General features: G+C 50.3%; 1 protein-coding gene across 5 annotated transcripts in view; it reads left to right on the top strand.

Moving 5' to 3' along the window:
• Positions 1 to 25,070, top strand: part of bcor (BCL6 corepressor) — a 61,360-nt gene extending 36,290 nt beyond the window's left edge. For 3 of the 5 annotated variants that reach the window (XM_015364243.2, XM_015364239.2, XM_015364240.2), the window contains 8 exons: positions 443 to 829; positions 3,781 to 4,121; positions 6,062 to 6,325; positions 14,592 to 14,758; positions 16,081 to 16,226; positions 20,673 to 20,750; positions 22,256 to 22,406; positions 23,838 to 25,070. In XM_015364243.2, the coding sequence (XP_015219729.2) occupies positions 443 to 829; positions 3,781 to 4,121; positions 6,062 to 6,325; positions 14,592 to 14,758; positions 16,081 to 16,226; positions 20,673 to 20,750; positions 22,256 to 22,406; positions 23,838 to 24,135 (1,832 nt within the window). In that variant the 3' untranslated portion in view covers positions 24,136 to 25,070. The remainder of the gene's footprint in view (positions 1 to 442; positions 830 to 3,780; positions 4,122 to 6,061; positions 6,326 to 14,591; positions 14,759 to 16,080; positions 16,227 to 20,672; positions 20,751 to 22,255; positions 22,407 to 23,837) is intronic. The other 2 variants (XM_069179202.1, XM_015364244.2) reach the window with 2 other exon arrangements.
• Positions 25,071 to 27,677: the final 2,607 nt, after the last annotated feature.

Genomic DNA, 27,677 nt, shown 5'->3' with positions numbered 1-27,677 from the left:
TTTAACCCCAGCAGTGCCCTCAGGCTGGTTTTTATCAATCCGTTTCTTCTCTGCAAATGTGCCTGAGCCAAGATAATTAGCTGTGCTCCGTTTATTTGGCTTTGATGCCTTCAGAGGGCCAAAAAAAGAAATCTCCGTGCCGCGCAGCGATCAGAAACCGAGAAGCCGACCCCCGTTTGAAGACGGTCCCGTCTGGCACTTAAGGGTTAAAGAGACGGTGTTTCTTTCCCTCAGCCTTGCAAAAGAGAGAGAAAAAAAAAGAGCTTTTCCGTTGTGTTAGATGTCTGTCTGCATGGTGCTTTGAAAGATACTGAAGGGAAAAACTCCCCCCCACCCCCGTACACAGGCAGAGGAAAAACGCGAGAGCTGCTGTTTAGAGTATTGAGGATCTGTCTCGGCATGGAGGGTGTGTGTTCTCCATTAATCCAAGTTGTCTCTTTAGATGACTGGCCCGAGAAGGAAATTACCAACCCTTCTTCTGAACACCTCTTGGAAGATTCCTCTTGTAAGCAAGTGAAAAACCTCAAAGTGTGTATCGAGCTGACCGGCCTGCGGCTCCGCAAGCAGCGCCCCCTGCAGGAGCTCCGGCAGCTCTGGGAGCAGCAGGTCTCGCCCCAGAGGTCGGTCCTCGCGGCCGCCCCGCCCCCGCCCCCGCCCCCGCCGCACGGCAGGAAGGACCCAGCCGAGCCCTGCCCGCCAGAGGTCACGGCACGGGACAGAAAGGTCAAAGGCAGCTTGGTGGAAGAAAAGCCCACCAAGAAGAGGTCAGAGGGCAAAGTCAATAGAAGCTGGTCTGAAGAGCCTCTCTGTAAAAGTGACATTGAACAAGGTACGCTGGCCAGGCCGCTGTTGTTTGGGCGCGTTTTTTTTTTTTTCCCTTCTTCCTTTGTTTTTTTTTGTCCGAAGCTTGATTTATGTGCATGCAGAGCGATGCAGATTTTTAATGTGAGTGGAGGGGGGACGCCTGGAAAGGTCTCTTCGTTAATGATGATAGAGCCCGGCGGTGAAGCTGGGAGGTGTTTACTTTTAAGCGCTTTCCTCATCGGCTTGTGTGCGGGCGTACTCCTACCTTCTCGTTATCCACACGCGAAAGGGCCGACCTCTCCCTCCCTACAGAGAGGACGATGGTGTGGTCTCCCGCAGAGCCTTAAGTTTTTTTTTTTCTTCTCTCGAGTACAGTTTCTGCCGGGCTGCTTTCTCTGAATGGGGAACAAGGCCGTCCACAAGAAGCGGGAGACCGTGTTAGGTGTTTTCCACCCGAAAGGGGAAGTGGTGTGACCAATCGTTTCCTTTTCACGCAGTTAGGGGTAGCCTCGCCTCCTTTGCATAGGCAGATTTCCGAGAGCAGACTCCCCCCGACTGAATATCTTTTCCTTCTCTTCGGGGTGGGGGGGGGTTCGATTCGCTCTTTCTCTAGTGAGCAAAGCGCTGCCAGAGCTACGTCCTGCAGCAGTCGGAAAAAGCAACGGAGTTCCTTTACCTTTGCCGCACCACCAGAGGTGGGTATTTTAGGAGATATCCCCAAATGCGGATTATGGTGCTGAACCCTAGGAAGAAAACCCGAATCAGACAGGGGTCCTAGACGCATAACGGCCTGGATGGTGTCAGTTGCGAAATGGAGCTGGCTTCTCCTTGCTTTTCTCCTCTTGCCCGTCCTAGAGTTCCTCCCTCGTTTGTACGCGAGGAAAAAAGCTTCCTCATCTCTGTGCTTTTGCCGAGACGCGCTGGTAGCTGGAGGACTGACTGCCGGGCAGACTAGTCACACCCTTCTGTCTTATCAGGGGCACAGCTCAGACAACACATGCCACAGAATAATGAGGCGTGAGATCTGAGACGCGTACAAATAGCTGATGTCTGAGAAGCATCAACAGGATGCCTTCCAGGTATCTCTGTGGCTTCTTGGCATTTCTCTCTGCAGGGCCAGAGGGATTACGTGGAACAGGCCTGGCTTTTGAAGGTTTTTTTTTTTTCAATCCTCGATGGGGGGGGAGATTAATCGCCCAAAAAGTAACCTACGAAGTCTCCTGCCTCCTAATGTTGAAGTGCATTCGTAGTTACATATGCCGGTACTTTGGAGCGATAAATCAGATTTATTCTGTGTTGCACGCTAATGGGAAGGTAATTTTCACCAGATGTTGCCGCTAAAATATGGCTGTAAGTGCATTAATGATTTCAATGGGTGGAAAGGAAATGTAGCTCAGTACGCAGATACTTAGGACTTTAGTAGTGAAAAGACGCGCTTTGTTCCCAGTTCTTTCACCTCCTGCCCAGCCGTGCCCCAGTGGTGAGACGAGCTTGCCTTCTAGCTCAATCTTAATTTTATTTTTCCCCTGGATTGTGTACAAATGCTAAACCGCGCTTTTAATGCAGTGTGATTCTCAACATCGCAGTGTGGCAAACACTTGACCCCAAGACGGTATCTCACAGTCTTTAATCCACTTTCAGTCACACCCTAACCCTCAGACACTGCCTCAGTCTCTGGTACTGGTATGTGGGTCGTTTAAGATACAGTATGGATACAGCGAACAGCTTGTGACCATTCTGCATGTGAAAGCGGAAGAAAATGATCCTTTAACTACTTTCCCTGGAGGCATATGGGGTAGGGCATTAATTAGCCTTATTCAAGAAAGGATGCATTTTACTCAAGCTTATACTGCGATGTATACTGCACCCTAGGGAGTTTTTCCCTTTCTATATTGGGAGTCTTGGACACCTCGTGTACAAGCCCCATACCAAAGGCAGGTTTCCACAGACCGGGGCTGCACTGTAGAAAGGCACATGAAAAGCAAGTACATTCGTACTGAACTGTGCCTTGCTTTTTCAGGAAAAAAAGCAGTGTTGTCCACTTCTGTGATCTGTCTCTTGTTGCCTGGGTGGTGGAGTCAGAGTGGGTTGTGGGGCTGGTTATTGCTGCTTCTTGTGTACGTCTGTGTGTCTTTCCTTTGGTTTGAAAATGCGGAATTGCATTCGCGGGGCTCTGTGCATGTCTGTGTGAGCAAACAAGTGTAAAAGGCACCTTCGCATCTCCAGTGAACCCCACTTGCTGTCCCTGCTGTCAGCCTTCCTTCTCTTGGAAGCACACTTGCTTCTAAGCACATCCCAATAAATTATTTAGCAGCTAGAGGGGGTGAAAAACTCGAGACTGCGTTTCATGAAAGGCCTGCCTTAAACGTTTCAGGGAGCTGGATTACCATAGCCGACGGAAGCTCGGTTAACCCTTTCGTGTCATTCCTTCACGGTTAATGGCGCGTTCCGTTTGAGGCAGTGTGGGTCTGAAATAGTCAAGACTAGCCCAGTGAGGTCCCAGCATTCTCCCGGCCGCGGCTGTGCAGCGTCTTATTTTGCTTTCTTATCGTTCTGTCTTTGTCGGAGAAGCGGAGGAATTCAGTTCTGCTCCGGCTCCGAGAACATCACGCCTGTTTTGTTTTTTTTTTTTAATCTGCGAAACCACATTTACGTGCACAACAAAAACCTTCATAGCCGATATGAACATCAAGAGCTGTCCCGTGTCCCGGTCGGCAGTCACGTGCTTCAGCTCAGAATGAGACTTGGACCGGGTGCGTGCTGCTCTTCCACGCTGGGGCTTGGTTCTTGCTGCCTGAGTGGTCTCGGTGGGATACGTGTGATGACGGGGCTCCAGGTCCTGTTGGGCTGTGCTGCTGGGGTGACGAGTGCAGCCCTGGATCTAGAGAGCTGCAGGAAGGCTTACCATCTCCATTAAAGCGCCGAGTCGCGAGGGCTAGGTGTTAACGCGCCACTCTGCTGTGTTTTTATGCAAAGGTCTGCCTGTTCCTCCTGTGACCTCCCCGCACACGGACTGCCTGGACTCGCCCCCCCCGGACGCGGCGGTCTCCAGAAAGCCCCCCCTGGCGGCGGCGACCCGACTCTCGGACAAGAGGCAGCGACTCAAGGAACATCGGAAGGCCAGCGGGCTGGGACCGCCGTCTCCCGGCTCCGGGAAGGACGCCGAGACGACCCCCTGGCTGCGGAGGCACTCGGACCTGGAGAAGCCCAAGGGCAAGAGGCAGTGCAAGACCAAGCACATCAGCCTGAGGGACAGGAGAAGGGCATCCCAGACGGCAGAGGAAAGCGCCGATCTGGAAAGCCCAGTGGAACAGAAGGTAGGCAGTCGGAAGGGGTTTTTTTTTCCATTCTTTTTAATGTTGCAGGCAGCATGTTCTGTGCTTCAAAAACCGGGCAGGCAGCAGGTTCCGGGAAGCTGGAGGTTACTTGGAACGGACGTGCAGCGTTTAAGTCTCACTTAAACTCCTAAAAGATTCCAAGCAGTGGCGCAAACCCACAGCACCGCTGTCTGGAGAGCCACATCTGGAATTGCACTCGAAAGTCATCTGGAAAGCAGTACCTTAATCGGCACGGCTTTTCCCCCTTTTCTCCATGCTAATAAAAACATGGAGCACACAAGGAATGGGGGGGGATGAGGGAAGATGTGCTCCCCGAGTTCCGAACAAGCCACGCGAGTGATCGGAGCTCCGTAAGCAACGATTTGTAATCGCTCGGGCGCCAGCCAGCGCTTGCGAGCATGTGGTCGCTCTCGGGAGCTGCTGGCAGCGGAGTGGCGAACCTCGTGCTAATGAGTTGCTTGTTCGCTGCCTTCCGAGTGAAAGCAGCGCGCGCCTCCCGTTTGTGATCCAAAAAGATTTTGAAAAAGACCTCAATCGTGAACGTTAAGTGCGAGAGCAGTGCTAGTTGAACACCTGCATCCACGGAAAAGGAAAGCCATGCGTTTTCAAAGTGAAATTAGACGTCCCGCATTAAGGAGAGCTCCCGATGTCCAGCGTTTTCAACGGAGCACACCTGCGGTTCAAATCAGGTTTCCAACGCCGTTATGGGTTAAACGGGCTTTTGTAGGCTGGCCTGGGAACCTGACCACCATTTGTAACAGTGTTTCTATGGGAAACTGCATTCCGAGTTCAAAACACCCGTCTTGAAAACGAGTTTTTGGAACACATCCCGTTTGTAAGTCAGGGACTTCCTGTACTGTACTGGGATTTTTTTTTTGCTCGGGCGATGACATGGGGTTTCTCGGTAGACAGAGGGAGGAAGCGCCTTGAGAACTGTTCTGTTTTTCGAAGCGGCTCTGAGTCACCCCAGCCAGGCTGACCTGGCCTCGCAGTGCTGACAGCTGGTTTGCCACGTTATTCCACAGGGGAGGGCAGACAGCTGTCCTGACCCAGCAGCCAGCGCTGCAGACCCGTTCCTCTTCGGAGAGCTTTCTCTCGCCGAGCATGTTTCCCGTTGAACTTCTCTGGACATCAGCAGTATCGCTGAAAGACGCCTCTTCTCCTGCAGTAATAGGAACATTCCTGGATTTAATATCTGAACTGAACCTGAAAAACAAAATAAATGGGAAGACGATTTTCCCCTTGTGTATAGCCTCTCCTACAGCTGTAACAATCAAAACACGCTCGTCTGTCTGAAAGGTTATTAAAACGCCTCTTTATGGTCCCACGGATCTATATTCATTAGGCCAGAGCATTTACAGAGGACTGCCTCGTGCTGTAGCCCTGCTGGGACACATCTGCATGGCTTAGCTGAACACCATAGCGCTGCAGCACCAGAACTGCATAGATCTAAGTAAGTGTGCGGAGTGGCTCATATTTTTATGCTTCTCCTCTTGGTGAAGAGCAGTGACATTTAATTACGTATGCTGTGCCTATGGGCTTCCAGCACAGGGTAGCTTTCTGAACTTGTGGCTGTGAATAATTAGCACATCTTCACTTTCATCTTTAGACCAGCAGAGATGATAACCCCAGCCTCACAGAGTGCCAGGAATGGGCTGTGCTCAATTGGTTGTTTTTATTTTTATTGTAGCTTCCAGTTGAGTAGAAAAAATGATTTTAGGTTTTACTTTTACTTTATTTAAGCGTCTTTTACTTGAAATAAGAGGTGTTCTCTTGCGTCAAATAAATTCATTATGATGACTTGTCACTTTGCGATATTCAGAGTGACAGATTCGACGGCTGCACACAAAAACGTCCGACTTCTTTGGCCCGAAACAGCGGGTGGAAGTTTTAAGTCCGCGTTCCCTTTCCACGAACAGGTCAGCCTGAAGAGGTCCACCAGGAAGAGGTCGGCGTCCGTCTCGGACTACGAGTCCTCTCCCGTCAAAAGCTGCAACCCCGCGGGCTCCCCAGCTGCGCCCCAGACCCCCACCTCGCTGCTGCTGCTGCTGCCGCCGCCCGTCGGGAACCCCCCTGCGGAGACCCCCACGAGCCGGCCCATGCCACCTGAAGCGCGAAGGCTGATTGTGAATAAGAATGCCGGCGAGACGCTGCTACAAAGAGCTGCCCGTCTGGGTTACGAGGTAAGCGGCTTTGCTTTTCTCTCTCCCTCGTTTGCTAGCAAGCTCCCCTCACCCCCCCCCCACCACCACCACACACCCCGTCCGTCCGCTTTCCCCTCTCTCCTTAAATCTGCTCTTCCTCTTTCTTTGTGACTCAGATTGTCGTTGGTGGCACCCACTTCCTCCTTCACCGTGGAGCGGCTGGCTGCACTCGCTCTGCCCCCTCGCACTTCATTAATTCTCCGCCAGGCCCAGTGTGACATGTTAGCGTCCCCGACAGGCACGGAGCAAGCGCTTAGCACACACGCTGGAAAATATCACTTCTCCGCGTTAATCCCAGGCAGCCCTTAACCCCTTCCGAGCCCCGCCGCGGGCTCGAGTGTCTTCTCCCCCGGCGAAAGCTATCGACGGTCTGCAGAGCACGCTGCACAACATCTTCCCTGTCTCATTTTTCTACAGATTAATGACGCTGTGGATTAGTTACGGCAGGGGTTTGCGAAAAGCCCAACGTGCAACACAGGAAATGAACAATTACCGTTGCAGGCAGACGCTCGCAGAAGGTTCATGCTCCATAAATAAAAGAGCTCGAGAGGCTAAAGTAAAGGGCAAAAGTCTAAATTTATCTTAATGGTAGTTTGCTCCTTCTGTCTGAACCTAGTCCGGCGCGTTTATTGGTTTCTACGCAGGGTTTTCCCTCCCCCCCACCTTCCTTTTCAGTACCTTATCCCCGACGGGGACGTACTGTGCCTCCAGGAACCAGGTGGGTTCCTGGAGGAACGGCGGGTTCTGCCATCCGAGTGCCGCGGGGGTTTCTCACCCGAGGGCGGCATCCTAAACCCCGGCGTGATCCTCTCGGCACCCAGCTCCTCAGAACAGTGTTCCCCCCCTAAACAGGAATTTACCTCTCCAGCGACTGTGTGTGCGCGCGTGTAAAGTAGTCCGGACAAGACCGAACCGCCGCGTTCAAGTTCAAACGGGAGTGAAAAAATGTGCCCCCCCTCGTCTCCAGCCCCTGTGCGAGGTGTGCGTTCGCCGGCCTGGTGATCGGAGGTGGCCGGTACAGGTGCAGGCTGGGAGACTCGCAGTCGGCCAAGGTGACTGGCCCCGGATCAGACCCGCTCTCCCCCCACCCCACCCCCCCCGAGGGGGGAGAGGGGGGGCGTCTTGAAATGACGTTAACGACAATAAACAGCAACCTGTATTTAACAGGAGCTGGGAAATTATGACTGAAAACATCACGGATGAAAACTAAAATTAATGTAGTGTTTCAAAGGGCTTTTCAAAGCCGCCTGCCCCTTCCCCCCCTCGTCCTCCTCCTCCCCTCCGCTCCTACCCCCGCCCCTCTCTCCCGGTCGGAGCCAGCTGCCGCGGTGCGAGTGTGGAGCAGAGCAGCTGCTGCGCGTCAGAGAGCCGGGCCGCTCCGATGAGGCTCTGTTTACCGGGACAGCCTGGGCAGGGCCGCCCGGCCTCTGCATCGCACCGCCGTCTGCGCTGCCTCACAGCACACACACACGCACACACACACGCACGCACGCCACCCGGCTCCCCTCCCGTCTCTCTCTCTCTCGGAGGTTTACTTCTTCCACCTCCCCCCGCGTACACACACACACACGTGCGCGCACACACACACACAGTGCTCTATCACTGAGAAAATTAACACCCCCTCCCTCCTCTTTCCCCTCCTTCCCTCTGCCGCTGCCTTAGTTCATTAAGTCACTCTGCCTCCTGTGACAAAAAAAGACTTCTCTAAATTAACCTCCGAAAAGAGAGCCTCTCAAGGTTTTTTTTTTATTCCTTTTTCTCCCCCCCCCTCCTCTCGTCTCCGCGTTTCCCTTCTCCTTCTCCGTGGCGCGGCCTTTGTCTCGCCTGTTCCGCTCCCTTCTGCCGAGATCCGACTTGAGCGTCGTGATGGTGATGTGTTGAGTGGGGGTGGAGGTAACACAGTCCCCCCCCCCTCGGAAATTCTGCTTTCAGTCGAAATTGCTCTTTGCCATTAAAGCTCAATCAGTTATCCGACAAGTGCTCTCTGGCATCCAGGGCTTAATTAATCTTCTCGGTGATGGTGCTTTGTGGGGAAGGTGCTAAATAGGTGCTGTTTTAGGCCATTAGCTGCCTGCCTGTACCAGGACCCTGCTTTGTGAAATGGCCCTTGCGTCAGGCGGCCTTAATTGGTGCCACACTCCTGGAGAAGGCCGTGTCAGTCAGAGATCACCGTACGGGCCGCGCAGGGAGCCAGGGAGAGCGCGCGCCGCACACACACACAGCCCGTTTTATTCCTGCTGGAGGAGACGCATCTCGCGGCCGCGGACCCGTCACGGCAAGATACAGGCCGCTTGTTCTCCTGCCCGGTTGTCTCTGCCCCCTCGCTTTGAGGGCGTTACGCTGCGAGCGCTGTAGTGGCAGGCGCAGTTTTTCTTTATTCCGCGTGTCTATCAGAGGCACGGCCTTTTTGTGTTTGCGCGTGAACCTTTGAACTTACTCCCCCCCCGAGACAAGAGGACGGGGGGCCGGCTCAACCCGTGTTTCTCGGCTGCTTAGCTGTGCAGGTCTGACGTCAATGAGAGACTGGCGCGAGACTGGGCCAGGTCCTGTTTACCGTGTTTAGGAGTGGCCGTGCCATCTCTCCCTTTAAATTCTCCACTTGAGTCGGTGATGTGTACCGTACAGCACTTTCAAAGAAGGAGAGGGTCAGAGCCCTCTTTTTTTTTATCATTTCAGTCATGAGGTCATCCAGTCTGTAAAGCCTTTCCTTTTCATTATCTCTTCCTGTTGTTTAATGTTCTGGTGGCCAGCCGCCGAAGCCCCGCGGTATGGCGCGATTGAAGGGGAAGTTTTGTTAGTGGTCAGTACCTTGTTTTTGTAGTCTCCCTTTATTTCAGTTGGATTCAGACAGGAAGTGCCTTCCTAACTGCCTGTGTGTGATAAGCCCCCAACAGCTCCCTGAGGCTTCATGTGAAGCACAGCGAGATATGAACGCACAAAGAGGGGAAAAAAAACCCAACTTGGGCTTGCAAAATAGAACTCCAGCGCGTTGGAGTTTATTTTTAGGCTCCATAAGCGAGCTGTCTGGAGCAATCTGAAATCCTCTTCAGAAAATATCATTTTACATCACTCATGGGGTTTTTTTTTTTAAGAAGAAGCGTGGCTCTTGTGGAACACAAAAGTGAGGCACAAGAACTTAAGAGTGGCCGAAACCATCCGGCCGCCCACATCCGGGTGAGCGCAGGTCTTTTGGAAGATTCCAGACGTGTCCCTGGTCGGAATTCGCAAGCTTCAGCCACAGGAGCTCTGGGGCTTGGTTTCTCTCCACGCTGTGGTTTGGTCAGCACCTGTCTAGAGAGCACTGCTGCTTGTGAATCACTCTTTGTTAACGCAACGGCAGCTGGAAGAGTTTGTTTTTTTTGGTGTGTGGTAGTGGTGGTGGTGGTGGGAGGGGGGCTTTTTTTAGGTTTGATTGTTTTCCGTCTATATATACACAGGCTGTATAAAAATAGGCCGCTCGCTTCTCGCCTTTGTCTTAAAGCAAATTGCAATTTTCTGCTTCAGGGAAACAGTTGAACCTGCACAAACGGCGATGGCAGGTATCATAAAACATTCAGCCGCATTGGTAAGAAGAAAAATTTGAGAAGCGGTGTTCTTTTTGCCGAATTGCGGCGTTCATCATTTCAGCTTTTGTTTTTGTGAATGGGAAGGGCTCTGCGCGGTATTGCGCGGCTGGGAGTGTCTCGATGCCACAGCAGCCGTGCAGAGAAGAGGGGACGTCGCACGATGTCAGGAGGGAGAAACTCTCCTCCCCTCGTGTTCCCGCCGGCCTGGTTCAGGCTGGCATGGCCATGGGAGAGGGTGCTGGTCCGTCACCTCAACTCGAGCAGTCAATCCAGTCAGAAGCAAGAGGCCGCGCCGATACCGGTGGTGGCGTCTGGTTTACTTCTGGATGGAATAAGTTGGGATTTGTCAGCCGCTACAGAGTGTTTCACGAACACTTAACAGCCCCTCTTCCCCCACGCACACACACTCTCTCGCAATGTCCCCATCACTCCTCGTCCCTCAGACCCTCTGCGTTCTTCATGTTAATTTAGTTTCCGCGACGCTTGTCGCCGCACATGAAAGTCTGCGCTCGCCGTGGTTTAAAGCCCGCCGTCGCTGTGTTTAAAATGTTAATGAGGGGAGTCGCAAATTAAGTCTTCATGGTTTGCTTCTGGTCTCGGAGTTACCTGCTGTGGTTACTGGCAGCCCTGTTAATAACCCAGAAGCGAAGAGCTGCCAAAGCGAGCGAGCGAGAGAGAGAGAGCCTCTCGTCTCTCCAGCCCAGGACTGCACAGCGGTGCGAACTGCTGTCGAGGCAGCGCGCAGAATTCCTTCGCATCTCGTCTGGGAGCTGGGAGCCGAGTGAAGAGCCCCCAGGTACAGCCGGCTTCGGCTGTGCTCCTTGGGAACTGCACAGCCTCTTAGCCAGAAACACCCCCCCCCTCCTCTTTTCCCACTCCCCCCCCCCCCCCTCCTCCTCCTCCTCCTCCATCCCCTCAAGTCTAGTCCTGTCTCGGAGAGCTGTCAGTGGAAATGCCTGCTGTAGTGTAATGATACACTTCCCAAGCAGCGCAAACCTCTCGGTCTCACCGCTCCGACTCGCTGGCTGGCTGACTGAAGGCGAGCGCGAGGAGCTCTGTTTCAATTAACAGATCCGCGTCCCGATCCGCTGCCTCTCCTCAGCGCCCCCCTCGCAACCCCAGTCGGGGGGAATCCAGATCGCCTCGGATTTGCATCTCAACGAAGGCACGGGGAGGAAGATGCGTAGACCTCGAGTGTTGTTTTTTTTTTATGATTATTATTTAAAAAAACAACAAATTGCGTTTTTAATTGGCGCAGCCGCGGGGCGGCCTGGAACCTGGCACGTCACTTGGGAGGGGGGCAGCGGGTCTTCTCTTTGGAGGCTCAACCCTGCCGGCGGGCTTCAGCACGGTGACGGCGCCAGGCCCGCGGTCCCCGGCTCCGCTCTCGGTGGGCAAGGGCACACAAGGCAGCGCAGCGCAACGGGTGAACGTCGCCCTCGCGGGAAAGAAGAGCTGCTTCAGCCTTTACAGGGAGCTTAATTAGCCCCACCTGAGCTTAATTAGATACCGTACATCTCAGGCAAGCTTAAGTGCAGCTCATAAAGCTCAGCACAAAAGCCTGAATTACCCCTAACGGCTATTCATTTGGAGTCCTCTTTTTGTCTGCATTGTGGGATTTTCACATGCGAATTTGTGTACCCCGGACAGACACAAATACCAGGAAGAAACATCGGGACTGTGTACGACCTGCTGTGCGCACACTTATCTTTCTCGGCGTTTCAGCAAAGATTTGGCATCTTGACTCCGTGCTGTGGACTTTAAAAAAGAAAAACCTATCTGGGGTGGCTATGGTGCGATAAAATACATTTTCCTTATGAGGTTGACTTTAGAAACATTGCGGGGGGGAGTGGCTTTCCTCAGAGGGTTAAATATCTGACTGCTGGACTCATTTTGATTCATTGATTGTGTACGGCACAGACAAGTACTCCAGAGAGGGAGATTAAAAGGGAGGCGGAGATGTCTGCTTCCACCGTGGAGACACCAGCAACGGCCAGAGATATACAGCTATCAATAAGCGCCTGTGCCCTCCTCAAGCTATTAAACAGCTTTAATTTTCGGCTTAATGCCATGCTAAGCCCTGGCTGGTTAAAATCCTGGCGTGTTCCAAAGCATTATTCCCGGGGCTAGCGGAAAACTCGGACCGGTCGAAATCCCTTCCAAGTGGACAGCGCTCGTGAGCGGTTGTCCGGTGCTTTCCGGAGAAGGATAGGATTCTGCCAGTACACAACAGTGGGAACGAGGCCCCCGCCGTGATTTCGTTTCTTATTTACAGAAAGGATTAATTAAAAATGCTCTACGAGCGTGTTGGGCAGATCCATCTCTCCCGACGTCTCTAACCTCCCCCTCCCCCTCCCCCTCTGCCTGCCAGGAAGCAGTAAGTGGCTACTGGGCAGGCCAGCCTCGCAGTCATGTGACCCGGGGGTATTTTCATGCCTCGGACAGAGGGCTCATTAGTGTCTGCTGCCATCCGCGTTAGCCTGGTTAGCGCAGGCCCCGGTGATGTTGCTGCTTCATGCTGTATCCTAGATACCAATCCCCATGCCGGCAGAATCCAGAAGCAGCACGCGGTGAAGCAGTGTAGATGTGAATGGGTGTGGGCTTCACTTATTTGAATACGTGCCGGAGGAGCAGAGTGTTCCGCTGCCCGTCCTCGAAGTTCGTCCAGCCGCCCAGAGCGGAGAGGGCCGGCGTGCGTTTTGGGTTCGCTCCTTTCGAGTTCGAACGGGGGCCCCTCCTGAGTTCTTCCGGCAAGTGGCGTTTCTCTCAACGTTTGGATGAATGAGTGTCCGTGTCCGCGGCGCGATTACCAGGCGTTTGATAACGGACAGGATTTACAGTCTTAACAGTTCTGGAGGTACTGTGGGGGAGTTGTAAGAGCTTCAGGGGAAAAAAATCTTCCAGGGGAAATGGTTTTATACCCCAGTGAAAAGCAAAGTGACTTCTTGTGTAACAGTGGATTATTCTGCTAATGAAGGAGTCAGTGGTGACAAACTCGAGTCATGGCAAATTAACCAGCTGCAGAGTTGAAAGGAGGCTCCTTTTTTTTTTTGTGTAGGTTTACAAGCTTCAAATCAAAGAATTGTTGTCGCGTCTCAAGTACCTCTTTTCCCGAATGTTTCGCAGGCCATTAAGTGGCATTTCTTTTGGCTAAAAAAAATTGCATTATTTTGTTTCAAGCGAAGCTTTTAAAGCTCCCAGGACATGCTGCTTCTCATCTGCACAGAAATCAACCATGAATCAACTAAATGACTTCTGCTTCTGATGATTTTCATCTCCTTCCTCAGCACCCCCCCCCCAACCCCCCCGCCACAGCCTCTACCTGTCAAGACTTGCTATCCCAGTTAGACGCATCAGCCATTAATTGTGTAATCTGGGTTCTGAAAAACGCGTCCACTTCCATTAGATGTGTTTACCACTTTTTAATCAGCGCTTTAATTTTAATTCCGCTAGGATTTAACTCCGAAACGCTCCAACTCCCTAATGATCTATTACCTCTGTTATCAAATGTGATTATCAATGTCTAGAATGTCATAAAATGCGTAACTTCCATTGCTGTGTGCTTGCATCAACCCAGAGGCACTCCTCTGAGAACAGACCAAGTATAGATTTTGTTTTCACAAAAATTACTGTACTTGGGAGAACTACACAGCGATCCTATCCTTTTGGGCAAATGCACATGACTATTTTAAGTTCAGCCACCCATCTTGCTTATGTTTTATGGCCTTTTTTCTGCGGAGAAACCACCGCGATAAAGAGAAATCGATTCTCCAGTTCGTGTCGCAGGGACGCCGTCTGAGGCCGAGCTGATTGAAACCTAGTGTTTTGCAGGGAGTAGATTTATATTCCAGATGTCCAAAATATTAATTTGACCATTGTTGACAGATTGGATTGAGGTGTTCCCAGTTTCCCAATTTGCGAAGAAGAGGAGAAAATTACGAAAGCTCTGACCGAGACTGCCAAATTTGCATAGAAATAGAAATTCGAAAAAGATTGCGCAAGTTCAAATGAGATGTTTTCTGCCTGAATCCTGGGATATTAAATGTAGCTACATTGCTCATTTCTGTTTCTGTCAACTTAAAAGGCAGAGTGGGGATGACCTTCTGATCCCGCACATTAAACCAATTATCAAGGCGTTCTGTCCGTCTGCATTGTCCTCTACCCAAAACCCCCCAATAAATCTCATCTTGATTTTGGAGGGGCGTGGGTTTAGTACAAGCCATTAACATGATTGTTCATTAGGCCTCCCTCTTTTTCTCCCCTGTTTTTAGAATACAAACTATTTTCTCTCTTAAACCACCGGGAGACGGTCAGTCTTGGCGTTAACAGGGATGTCAAAGAGTTGAATGCTTGTTCTTGTGATAGCCTTGTGACTGATGGCAGCGCTGATGCGTGTTGTGTGAGCATTTTAATGTAATAAAGGAATGCTGCAGTCCTCCTTTAACAGCCAGCTGAGAATTCAGTCCCCAAGTCGCTTAATTGCCAAGATTGTTTTGGAGCGGTGAAAGCCGAGCGCAGTGGCACTGGGCAAGTCTGAAAGTGCGCCGGGCCCTCGCGCACTGATCAGGTTGACAAAGGCGGTCATCCTGCGTCCTTTTCTAATGCCTCAGAAGACTTGGTTCCCGTTCCGGCGCACAGCTGTTAACGTCCTTTTCGGCCCCTGTTTCCCTTCTCTGCAGGAAGTGGTGCTGTACTGCCTGGAAAACAAGGTGTGCGACGTGAATCACCGTGACAACGCCGGGTACTGCGCGCTGCACGAGGCCTGCGCCCGGGGCTGGTTCAGCATCGTCCAGCACCTCCTGGAGCACGGCGCCGACGTCAACTGCAGCGCCCAGGACGGCACGAGGTACGCTGCCACTTCTCTCCCACACAAACCCGCAGGGCGCCAGCTGGGAGGGAGCCGTCCCCCAGCCTCCGCGCGTCCTAAAAGGCACTGCGTCTAATCACGCCTTCCTGTCACTAACCCGTTGTGTTACCAAGGTCTGTCCCTTTCAGTATTACTGAAGCTCCTGTAATTGCATGTTTGCAAATTATGGGTGAACGTCAATACACGGCTTTGAAATCGGAGGTCTGTTATTTAAATGTAAGCTAATTAGAGAGTTGCCTGCAGCTTGGTGGTGGTGGTGGTGGTGGTGGAGGGGGGGTTTGGCTGAAGCTGTTGTCATCACTGAAATGTATTAAAGATCATTAACGTGAAAACTGCTGGAAAAAAAAAACTTTAGTCATTTTTTTTTCCAGTGATTAATAAATAATAACCCTTGAAACTTCCAGTTCATTTGCAGAAATCAAAAAGAAATCGGCAGAGAGCCTGTACCCCTAATCATCTTGTCACTCTTCTCCGGGCTTTCTGCCGTTATTCAAAGCAGCTTGCAGGCTTCATTCCGCATTTTAAGGGATTTTCTAGAGATGAAGATTTCACATTTTGATCTTTTGTGGGGTTTTTTTTAGTTGATTTAGATTTTCGGATTTTTGAACAGGTGATAGCAGATGTGTGCCTACACTTTGAAATTCTGTTTCGCCAGCCAGTTATGGACGGTAGGTCTGATTTTCAGAAGCTGGCTTGCCTTCACGACAAAATTAAATGGAAAAGTCTGAACACAAATCATTCCGGGGGTGGTGCCTCAGCAAGCAGCCAAAATCTCCTCCAGCATCCAGTAATGAAAGCCATTTGTTGCGTTTGTCTGGCGCACAGCGAATCCCCTATCGGACACTGGGATGGGACTGCGTGACTGGCTGCTGCTTTGATTCCAAACAGGCAAAAATGCGATTCGGCAGAAACCGCTCCCCTGAGCCCTCCTGGGGTCCGATCCTGTGAATTGCAGGGTTTTTTTTGGGGGGGGGGTTTTCGGATTCCGCCGTCGTTCCTGACGGAATCCGAGAATTCAGGCGCGGGAGTCTTTCCGCGTGCCGACTGGCAGCCTGCGCCCCAGCTGCGTGCGGTCTTTAGTGTCTGACCAGGCGGATCTTCCTGGCAATCTGCTGCACAGCTGTGTTCCTTGACAAGCTGATGTATCTCCGTGCGCCGCGGGGCTGACCTGTCAGGGGAACGCGCTGATTTGCTTTGGAGGCGCCCCCAATGAAAACCGTGGCCGATGCTCCCGGGGACCCCCAGATTCCGAACAGGATGCCGTGAACCCTGCGTAACCCCCAGTGTCTGCGTCTCTCTAGGCCGCTCCATGACGCGGTGGAGAACGATCATCTGGACACCGTGCGGCTGCTGCTCTCCTATGGGGCCGATCCGACGCTGGCGACGTACTCCGGCCGCAGCGTGCTCAAAATGACCCACAGCGAGCTCATGGAGGCCTTCCTCTCAGGTAAGACCTGCTGCTCGGGCTCTGCGGCTCCGTGTTGGGATCCGACTCGGTCTGTCGCCGCGCGGAATGGACCGGGGGCGGCAGCAGCCCTCGGAAAGCGCCGTTACCTCTTGAAAAATTGCCCGGCCTCTCGCTTGCGTTTGCCAGTGTTTTGGGTTGCTTAGCAGCGCTGGTGTGTATTTATTTCAGAAAAAAAGTTCTCATGGTATTGGGCAACTGAACTCCTGTACCCTGAGGGAGCAGGATGTGTTTGTGTCTGGGTGTTTGATTTTGCTGTGTTTTTGTTAGTTTCCAAACAGGCAGGCCGCTTTTTAAAGTGAAAAGCGCTCTGTGGTGGTTGTGTTTTAAGTAGTAAGTGAAAGGTCCTGTATGGTAGTGGGATTGAAGGCCTTGCTCCTTGGAATCAAAACAAGGGTTTGCAGGCGGTTGAAGGAATGACTTCAGGGGTTGTCATGCTGTGTTTAGTGAGCACCATCGTCGTTGGTCTGAGCACAGGGGCTCTCTTCCGGGCCCCAGAGGGATTCTAGTCATTGTGGCACGAGAAACAGTTACAGGACAATGAAGACCTGGCCGTATCGAGTAGTGTACGAATAAAAGACTGGAAGAAGAGAGAGAACATCAGAGGAAGCAAATGTTGAGGAGTCCCGGGCCTTTTGTGTGTGTTCTGTTCCTTCGTTCAGGTTTCAGTTCGCTGTGCCCTCCACCTCCCCCCTCCCCTCTCTTTCTATCAGCCCAGAGCTATATTAATCAGTCTCACCCTGCGGCAGAAACGTGTTCCTGTGCCACTCGGTGGCTTAGACACGCGGTTTAATTTCACAAGCTGAGCTCCGGTGGACTGATGCTGCCAGTAGCACCTGTCTCTTTCTCGCCTAACAAGTAGGGACCCAATTACCTCCCAGACAGACAGGAGCGCAGCCTGCCTGCGCGATTCGTGCTCCAGGACCTGTTCCCGATTCCTGGCTCGGCTCGCCCCACCTGGTTGGGTTCATCGGCGACCTTCTAATCCGAGCAAACGTATTCCAACCACCAAGCGTCTCTGAGCAGTGACGACTGCCGAGGGGAAATTCCTTCTTTTTTTTTCCCCGTTTGTTTTCACGAACACGTTTTCTAAATTTATCCCTTTCATAACTGGAACAGTGGCTACATTGTGCCAGAGCCTCACTGGAGTGTTTTCAAATTTTGAATTTTTTCTTCCCTGGTAAAAAAAAAGAGGCATCATACGTGACTATACAAGTGTGCATGCCTTTTAATCATAAATGAGTCCCCAGCCTTAAGTTTTAGGATAACTGTGGTCAGAGGTGTTTTTCTCCCCAAGGTGTTTGCGTAATTAATGTATTGCGTAGAAAATTCTCCAATATAATCCGGTGTATTTTAAAACAAGAGGGATTAAATGCAGTGGTTGAATATCTTTCCTTATATACATTAAAGTGTAAAGCACCTTGTACTCTACTTGTTGGCGAGAAACACAAATTGTTTCTCTACCCATGTAAATCCAGAACAAAATGTGGATAGGATTTTGCTGTTGCAGTTTCCCTTTCTAACCCTGCCTAGTGGGATAGAAGTGTTTAATTTGGCCCTTTCAGTCAGGACTGGAAATATTTGCCTACTGTGAACCTTACCTGCAAGCCTTTCTGAATTCCTGCATGTTGGGAGGGAAACCCGTGCTGCTTTGTGATGGAAGGAGAGTTTCGTAAGGCTGTGGTATTTTGTTTTTGCTTTGGTCTCCTGTCTGAGGCATTACTCAGACAACAGCGGAGAGCACAGCGTCATAGAGCACTGGGAGCACTAAGAGACCGGTTGTTTTTAGAGAGTCAGACATCAACATATTTTTGTTGTTAAGATGGGCTTAGGAGGAAAAACAACACCATGTATCGTTTTTTCCTCTAAATGTATTTGCCGAATTGGACACGTGAACCATCAGTCTTGGGTCGCTGTCATTTAAGGACAGAGGTTGTCCGTTTAGCCTTTGGATTCCAGAAGGTCCCGGTCTTCAGCCCTTGATAATAGCTCCCATGTCCCCTTCTTCCGTTGTCGTCTAATGAGGAGTGAGTCATCCATGGCAACAGGAAAGTGCTTCTCAGCAAACGTCTCCAGATGACAAACTGAAAACCCCTCCCTCCGTCTTTCGGGGGCTCAGCCTTCGTCCGTCTGTAGCTCTGCAGGTTGTGGGAGGGGAAACCTCTGGGGGCGCCCCGTAGCGGGGCTGTGCCTGTGCCCGTGGGTGCCGGAGAGCTGGCGGCTCCTGTGCGGTCCAGTGCTCTCCGGGGGCCTCGGGAAAGGCCGGCCTGCTTGGCGAGTGTGAAGAGGGCTGCCGAGGTGCGGCCTCGGCCCTCCAGTCTCCTCAGCGGCGGTGAGCACGCAGAAGAGATCGCCGCTCTGCTTGCCTGACCTACATTGGGCCGCTCGAGCGGGCGGAGGCAGCGAAATCAGTCAGAGGAGACAAACAAAACGCTAACACCAGGCAGCACGAGAGCCCGTGCCTACAATTAGGACTCTCATTCCATTCGTTCTTTAATCATTATTTCCTACTTAGCATTTAAAATGCTAGCTTCCTGCGCTCTGGTTGCCGTAGCTACAGGGAACAACAAGATACACAATCAAGCTACTCTCTCTTCCCCTCCACTCTCTCCCTTTTTCACCCTTTTAAGGACGAGTGATATTGTTTGTCTGCTAGTGTTGCGGTATGGTTTCTGAGGGGGTGGGCTTTGGCGATTCAGATTATGGATAGGTATAGCCAGGTTTCAAGTTCAAATAGCGGATATCTTCCCTGACACATTTATACATCCAGCATCTTTGCGGGCTGTGGAAGAAAAGTCCCCAGCCCATTTCATGAGCCGTAAACACGCAGTGTCACCATGGTGGTAGGGAAAGCGGGGGCCGGTGGGAATGAATTCCTTTGCCTTTAAAGTTGATGGTTTTAGCTTTTTCCCGTCCTGCTTTCTGTGCCACTGACATGATTGAGGTGGAGGCTTTTTGATGAAGCGCTTATGATTCTCGGCACCCTCTGTGAACTCCTTTCAAGCCCTTTTGCTGTCATGTCTGCCACAACCTGCTGTACATTCGAATGGAAATGTGGGTACAGATCTGTGCTTTAAGTGCTCTTCACCCATTCCCCTATTATTATCCCTAATTAAAGTGCACCTTCATCCTCTTTCTCGGCGCAGTTCAGCCTCGGGTGCAGCCTATGTGCACCCATACCCCTGAGAGCTCCCATTGTTCTCAATAACTCAAAACCACAAACTACATCTGAACGACCACACCAGCGTTGCAAACAAGCTCATGGCTCAGTCTGAGGTTTGGCTTTAACAGCATGGGTTACCTGTTCCACACTCCCACCCCCCTTTATGTAAAGAAGAGCCTCCTCTGTTCGGTTTTATCTGATGTTGTTTCCGCTGGTGTCCTGGTCGGTGTTTTAGAGAACGCTTGACAGTGCCTTTGAGGGTCTGGACCACACAGTCCTGACCAATTTAACTCTGTACTTTTGATTACTTATTTATAATGGTGCTGCGATTTGCTCCTGCAGGCGCTTGGCACTTCTGATGCCATTGTGTCTGGCGCGCACGCTTGGATTTTTCTTATTAGCAGCGGTGAAGGTTTTCTCGGAAGTGTTTCAAATGATATTGCGGCCTTGATAGTCGTGATGGTGCTTGATAATCCCCATGGGAAAGCAGTAGGCCTGCAGGTTTCTATTGCATGAATCCCCCCCACCACTCCTTATCCCCATGGCGACTCTTTCATGCTGCTCCTGGGCTCAACTCAACCCCCCCTCCTCCTCCTCCCCCGGTCACCTCATACACCTCTTTCCCTCCGCTCGTTTAATCCGTGCTGTTCAGCTTAGAGGTGGGATACAACAGTAATGAGGCATGTGTGTCGCGGGCAGAGCCTGCAGTCTGGCAGTAATGACACTGCTGAGGAAAACGACCATGAAAATCTGTCAACTCCTTCAGCGCTCGGGGTCCCGCCAAGTCACTTTGTCATCGCTGTCCCGGAGACGCCGATTTGACCGCGGCGGTTGCGCGTTCGGTGGATGGAGTCGGAAAATAAAACGGGTGTGGTAAAACGTTAGGAGGGGGTCCCAAACGCAAAATAGGAATGCGGGGCCCCAGAAAATGTCCGACAGTTCCCTGTCTGCTGTTAATGGAGGTGAATTCACCGTATCTGCATTAACAGGGCATCGTGGGGAAAAAAACCAAAACGCGACGAAAAAAGCGAGTGTGGGCAGATTCCCCGTTCTTCCAGGGTACTGGAGGCAGGGTTAGCAGGCAGACGCGGGGCTGCCGGGGAGCAGCTGTCAAAGCGTTAAGCCCTGTCCTCGCTCGCGCTGCGCGGTCTGGTGCGTCTGGCTCTGACCTCTGCAGAGCCGTGCGGAGATTTGAAGGGGGGGGAGGGCGGGCAGGCGGCCTGGCTCGGTCACTGAAACGCTGCTCTTTCCTGCCGTCTCCACAGATTACTTCGCTGACCTCCAGGGGCGCGGCGAAGACGACCCCGGCCTGTACTGGGATTTCTACGGCAGCTCCGTCTGCGGTGAGTCTACCCGCGCTGTTCCGTAAACACTGCCGCAGGATAGCGCTGGCCGTGCGGAGCTACTATCCACCGGAAAGCCAGAAACAGCATGGAACTCCCCTGTGGGCAGACTCTAATGGAGCCTTTTCACGGATACTAGACTTCTCTGGCCGGGACTGTAGGGGGCTTTAACACACAAGACCTCTGATTTACTTGCATTCAGCTTACATTAATCCAAAGACCGCATACATCTGTGCTACTGTACCCTTCCTTTTCTATTCCTCTGCCCCTCTCTGTCACCCTGTGCTTTAAATTCCACTTTAATACATACGTTAACAAATAAGAGCAGACCAGTTGTGTTTTTCAGCTTGTAACGTCCATTGAAACACATCATTTTTTTGCCTTGATGACAAAAGTTTATTGTGTTACCGTAGGACACCATTTTGGAAAAGTTCAAGAGAAAGCCCCAAACCAAATCTTAGTCCCAGCATTTTAATTGCATTATATGATTTTTTTCCCCCCTTAATTCTTTGGAATAAAGGTACAATCCTCATCTTTCTGGACAATTTCTATAACAGTATGCATTCGATTTCTTAAATGGATTTATCTCCCCAACAGTGTAATCCAAAAGCTGCGGTATTTGGGGGTTTTTTTTTTTGCTCGTGCTCTCTCAAACATGTTCCTTGAGCACTGCTTAAGCTCGAGGAGCTCTCGTGAATGGCGCGGCCCGCCCGTGCTGCCTGCCTCCCGCTGCGCAGTCGATCTCCTGCCTCATTCTCCAGCTCCGGAGGCACAATTACAGCTCTCACATGACGCAGCTCCTGGGCTGGCACGGGGCTGTCTGTCTCACGCATTACCAAGTGGAAAAGTCCCCTCCCAGGAGGGAAATGCAGTCCACATTAACCTGAGAAATATCTTTATCCTCTGCGAGCAGAAACGAGGAAAAAAACGAGCTTTCCGGGCTCGGGAACGAACACATCCCCTCCCAGAGCCTTTTTTTTTTTAACTCTTGTGAACTTGAGCGTCTCTGGACGCTGCAATACTGTGCTTTTTTTTTCCCCAGCTATAAATCTTGATATGTTTAATCCCTCCAAATGAAGGCGTAAATATCTTGTGGGAAATTTAAACCAATAAATAGACAATGATGCAGCACATAACTCATTTGTGCCAGAAAGGGTTTTTTTTCACTGATCTCTGAAGTGCATAGCAAGCCCTGCCAGGAACCGTCTGCATTTGAATTATTCAGGAAACTCTCATTTACGGAGTGTAGCAACTAACTTGAGGGGAACACCTGGCAATTAAACATGGTGCAAGTGCATTCGGCTCATGGGCCACTGCACTGTTTATGTAAAAGGGACAGCAGCGAATCCCATGAGGAATACGCCTCCCGGATCTGCGGCTCATCCAGCTGACGGAGAGCCCCTCACGAGCCGTGGGGAGTACGGCCTAGGAAACTTAAACGGTGAAAGAGTGGCGCGAACAGACAGGAATCCGGTTGTGAGTTGTCCGCGCTCTTGTTTCTCCAGAGCCAGCAGAGGACGCGGCCGCCTTCGACATCCTGGCCAACCCGCCCGGGCCCGGCGAGACCGAGGAGGAGCAGAGAGACGTCTTCGAGTTCGAGTTTTCCGACCGCCCTCTCCTGCCCTGCTACAACATTCAAGTCTCCGTCTCCCAGGGGTAAGGGGCGATCCTGTGCCATGTCTCCGGCCAGCTGCTCAGTACCCTCCTCCCGACTTGTTTAACGTGTCAGCCTGACAGCGCTGCCGTGCCATTCTTCCTGAATACAGAGTTCCAGAACACGGTCGCCTACTTATAGGACTGGGTATTGGCTATAGTATTTGCAAGCCAATTTGAATGTTGTTTTTAAACAAGTTACCTGTCCTTTAAGTATATGGGAATAAATTAAAGAGGCCTCAACCCTTTTGCTGTTCGACAGATCTGTTGAGTGTTGCCAAACTGTCTTTTCAGCCACCTCATGCCTGCTTTTACAGACTAATCACAGCCCTAGCTTTAAAAAAACACTTGGGAATTGTAATATTCTGCTGGCGAATGGACTAAAAACTCCATGCTTTGTGATAAACTGAATCTAAAATAACACTGGAACATTCTACCTGAGTTAAATGTTCTCTTACACGACTAGTAATTACTAGTCACCAGACTCCCAGTCTTGGTTTTGGATCCACCCTTATGCAGAGCTTTTAATTAAATGGCCAAACCCAGGATCATTATTACTGGAGTATTGATAAAGTAATACGTCTCACCTGGGGCTATAGGTCATTAGTTGGCAGCGTGCTGGGAGTTGTCACGGAGGTTGTCTGGGTGGAAATAATTTATGTCGCAGGGGCTCAACTGCTGGAACACTTCTCTCCCTGTCAGCTCGATCCTCCTAAATAAGAGCAGCTCTGAAAGGCAGGACGGGGTGCCGCTAGGCTTTAGCGCAGCCAGCGAAAGACGTGCGCTCTGCGTGTAAGCTAAACAAAACCAGACAGAGCTAATTGCCTCCTACACTGTCTTACTCACTCACCCAGCGAACCCAGCCTCAGCGCTCTGCATCAATCACCTCTCATCATCCGAAAAAAAAAAAACCCCAAACGCATGTTTAATCCACTTAAAGAACTCCCATTGTCTTTTTCCCACCCACACTCTTTAGCAGGCATGTGCTCTCCAGTGCCTACTCCACCCTGAGCAGGCTGCCACTGCCGAGTATTAATAGCTCTCCATCGCTGGAGGGGCGATTGCCTGATTCTTGCTCGTTTCTCCTCGCGTCGCACCGGCAGGGCTCATGCGTCGCACTCGCGGCGAGCCTGCCAACGCGTCGGATGGGTGATGTGCGCCGTTGTCATTTTTTGGAGGAAGGAGGCGCTCAGTTGTTTCCCCCCCGATCGGGTCCGGCTCTCTTGCTCAACGCTGAAATCGCTCAGGCAGGGCTCAGCGAGCGGCTTGGCTCTGTCCTGGTGTTGGCGGTTATCAGCTGGCCGCGGGACGGAGATGCGGTTGAATCACACTGCTGCTTTTTCCGCGTTGGGCCTTTACACCCGCTGTGAAGGTGCTCTTGAAAGACGTCGATCAGTGGCGTGATCTAATGGCCGGTGCTCTCTCTCTCTGCAGCCCTCGGAACTGGCTCCTGCTCTCGGACGTACTGAAGCGGCTGAAGATGACCGCGCGCGCCTTCCGCGCCGCCTTCTCCCACATCGAGGTGGCCACCATCGCCGAGGCCGAGTTCTACAAGCAGGCCTCCCTCAGCCAGCTCTTCTCCTGCCCCGAGGAGCTGGAGGGCTTCGTGCCCGACAGCAAGGAGCTGCTGGACCTGGTGGAGTTCACGGCGGAGCTGGTGGCGCTGCTGGGCTCCTCCCTGGAGTGCCTGGACACCCGCTGGGACCCCCTGTCCTCGCATGGGAGGTCGTGACCTCTCGGACCCTCACACTGGACTCCCCACAGGAGAGCGCCCGTCGTGCCTGTACATAGTGTACATACTGGAGTAAAGCGCAGACTGGACTCAGCAGGGAACATGGGAAAATCCCATTGCCCGGACTGTCGGGAGATAATTCCAGTTCCCTTCAGAAGGACTTTTTAATTTAACTATTACCTTTTTATTTTTATTTTATTTTTATAAATATATAAATATATATAAATATTTCCTTTTGTGTGTTTTTATTATTTTATATACTGCCTATTTCTTTTTCTGTTGTCCCTCAAAGAAGTCAGCATTTTCCACAACTGGTCTTTTAAATATGAACCCAATGTAAAAAGAGAGAAATAGGCACTGATTTTAAAGAATGGTGCTCACTTTTCAAAGGTCATGTGAGCTTCCATGTGACTACAGTGGGAGACGCTTTTATATTTTATTTTATCTTAAACAGTGCACTTCATTATTTGTTTACAGACTTACCTGCCTTGGTCAGGTGAACGAATATTGTTTGAAAGAAAGTTTTCTTAAATATGGAGTTCGTATCCATAGCAACCAGACGCCCTCCTGCATTTGTTTCCTCATAAAGCTCAGCCTTCAGGAGCAGTTCTTTTTGTACCTGTGTTCAAACTCAGTTTTTACTTTTATCTCTTATTTAAAGATGAAAAATCTAAAATATTTTTTCATGTTTTTTTGTAAAATATTAAAGAAGTTTAAAAAATACTAAAATGTTATAAGCTGTTTGGCAGGAAACATGCTTGAACTTGTACATAACAGGGTGATGACTGCAGTTAACTGTTTCTGACTGGTGTGTTTATCGTTTTTGGAGACGTGTTTAAACTTTGTAATTAAAAAAATACCCCTTCATTTGTATTTATATTTTACAGAAAAGTTCCTTTAAAATAAATGGCAATAAAACCATAAGAGAATATGTTTCCTACTGTGTATGCTAGTGTTTTTTTCCCATTTTGAAACGTGCTTAAAAAATTCACAACCATACTTATCTTCGGAGTGTGGCTGAACTTTGAAAGAGCTCTTGGTAAGTCCTTTAATAATCTGAACAAATAAGAAGTTTTTAGAACTGGGTGATCTTGATCACCATGAATATTCATGGGTAGGCTTTAGAAGATCGGTTCTCGCATTAAGCAAACATGTTGTGCGCAACCATAAGAATCCCGCTCTCGAGTTCCTTTCATATAAACACACAAGGCTAAAAAGATACCTCAGCTTCTTTCTCTCCGTCCCTCTCTACGTATGTATGAAAGAAGAAAAGCCGTTGAGTTGAACCTGTTCAGTTTTCACAGAACTGTAACACTATACCTCGAAACGCTTCCACGATGGTCGCGGCTGTTGATCGTATGTGAGGAGCCGCAGAGCCTGAAGTCCTTTACCTTTGGAAACGGGTTTCGAAACCCCACTAGGCCGCGAAGCTGAGAGAACCGAATTTAGCCGAGCGACAGACACGCTGACATATTACGCAGCTGCGGGGGTTTATTATAGCTGGCATCAATGAATAAACTGCCTTGTCACAAAAAAAATGCACCGTACTGTGCTTTCCCTTTCCAGCCTCGAGGAAAAACAGCGGGAGTCCCCGAGTACGGAGTCTGAGCAGCACCGTTAGCAGTTGAAAACGATTCGTCTTCGCCGGACATTACAGTTTGAACAGCTGTGGAAACTGGCATCATATGCACAGACCGATTTGTACGCGCTCCTCGGACAGACAGCATTTCTAATTGAATTCCTAAGTGTCATAAATACTGCTTTTGTCTGCACGAAGTTCTGGAAGTAGCGGTGGGGGATTTAAAGGAAGTGTCATCCGTTTTCAGGAGCTGAACCTGAAACCCGTTGAAGACCGAGTGGAACGTTATTCTTCGACGTCACCGACTTGATAAAAGACGCCCTTTTTTCCACATGGAATGTATTGAGCTATAATGAGTTTTGTTCAAATGGAAATAAAATCCAGTTTTTGTTTTAACAACCAATGGTGTCGTTTATTTTTAATGACACCTAAATATGCCATGGTATTCGTGCTGCGTTGTAATATCCCGGTCGTCGAGAGGCTTTTTAACAAGAAGGGTCACTTCCTATAAATCGATCCCCGGGGCTTTCCTTATATGAAGTATAAAGGTATAGGATAGTTCTCTCGACCATTCACGGTGTTTATAATAATATACAACAATTCTAGATATTTGCATTTGCAGTTAATTTGCCGATACAAAAAACGTAGCATGTGACAATACAGCAAAAGTGGACTCTGTTGTCCTTTCACAAGCGGGGGTTTACGGAAACACGAAAACATACTTTCGTTTAAAAGCGTCCTTTTCTGCTTCCGCGCGGTTGTTCATTTCCTTATTCTTGAGAAAAGCCTGAAGGCATCATTAACAAATTAGACTGGGAGTTGAATCACTTGTCGGAAAAGGCTTTTGTTTTTGGGAACGCTGAGATATCTGCCAGCTCCACGTTAGCTTTGCACTTCAGGTCATTAACTGTGAGGTCACGGAGACTGAATAAATATCGTGTCTGTGCCAGATCCCAACACCGGGGAATTGCATTAGCTACCTTGTGTATAAGATAAAACAAAGTATCTATTATTTACATGGAAAAAAAAACTATTTTTATATGTTACAAGGCAAAAAATGTCGACCCAAGCAAACTTTTTTTAAGTCATCTGTCTACAATTTAGCTCTCTTTTCAAACCTCAGTACAGCATAGCATAGTTTTGGGAGAAATGAGAATAGTGGTGTTAATTTGAGAAGACCTTCATATCGCTTCCTATTAAGTGAACTCTCCCTTGGCATTACACAGACACAAAGCAAGGCGTCAGGGTTGGGAGTTTTATCACAAAGCTGCCAGGAGCCTGCTTTGCTTCATTCCGGGTAAATGCGGATAGTCTATAGTTCTTGCTCGCCACACGACGCAAAATTACTGTTCCATAACCCTATTTATTGCCAGGCGGGCGGTGTGTTTCAATCATCGAAGCCTCAAAAGGGAATCTCGAAGCCTGCGGTATGAATAACTTTCCCTGTCCTGCTGGGCAATGTAATGGCCACTTGAGGCGTAATTAGATTTGGGTTAACTGCTGTAAGTGGCTCTAAAGGGGGGGCAGAAGAGGGAGGGGGGGGTCGGTAAAAAGATTTGCTTTGCTGTTCAATAACGGGCTTCTCGTGATGTTACACAGTAAAGCGTGGCTTGACCTCCGCTGACCCCGAACTTTGACAATTAATGCTCTGATAGATTAACGTCCTATATTTACGCAGCAAATAAGACTAATGGGTGTGCCGTAATTAGCACCGGGCGTACACGCAGGCGTAGCCCCGTCAAAGAAAAAAAACAAACGAATTGCACTTTCTAGTGCTGTAATCGAAATGTGGTCTGTAGGCGTCCGAATATTTTTTTTAAAAAACATTTATACATTTTCTCCCTTCGGATTACACGGTTCCATAAGGAAACGGTGCTTGTCTCGTTGGAAGGATGTCTGCAGTGCGCTCCAGATCAATGGATTCTTTATCAGCGGAAAGCCGTCCTGACTTGACGCTACTGCC

This window comes from Lepisosteus oculatus, chromosome 15 (genome assembly GCF_040954835.1).
Source record: "Lepisosteus oculatus isolate fLepOcu1 chromosome 15, fLepOcu1.hap2, whole genome shotgun sequence".
In the NCBI taxonomy this organism is placed as follows: Eukaryota; Metazoa; Chordata; class Actinopteri; order Semionotiformes; family Lepisosteidae; genus Lepisosteus; species Lepisosteus oculatus.
The sequence above is the reverse complement of the archived record's forward strand: the minus strand, read 5'-3'. Positions and strand labels throughout refer to the sequence as shown.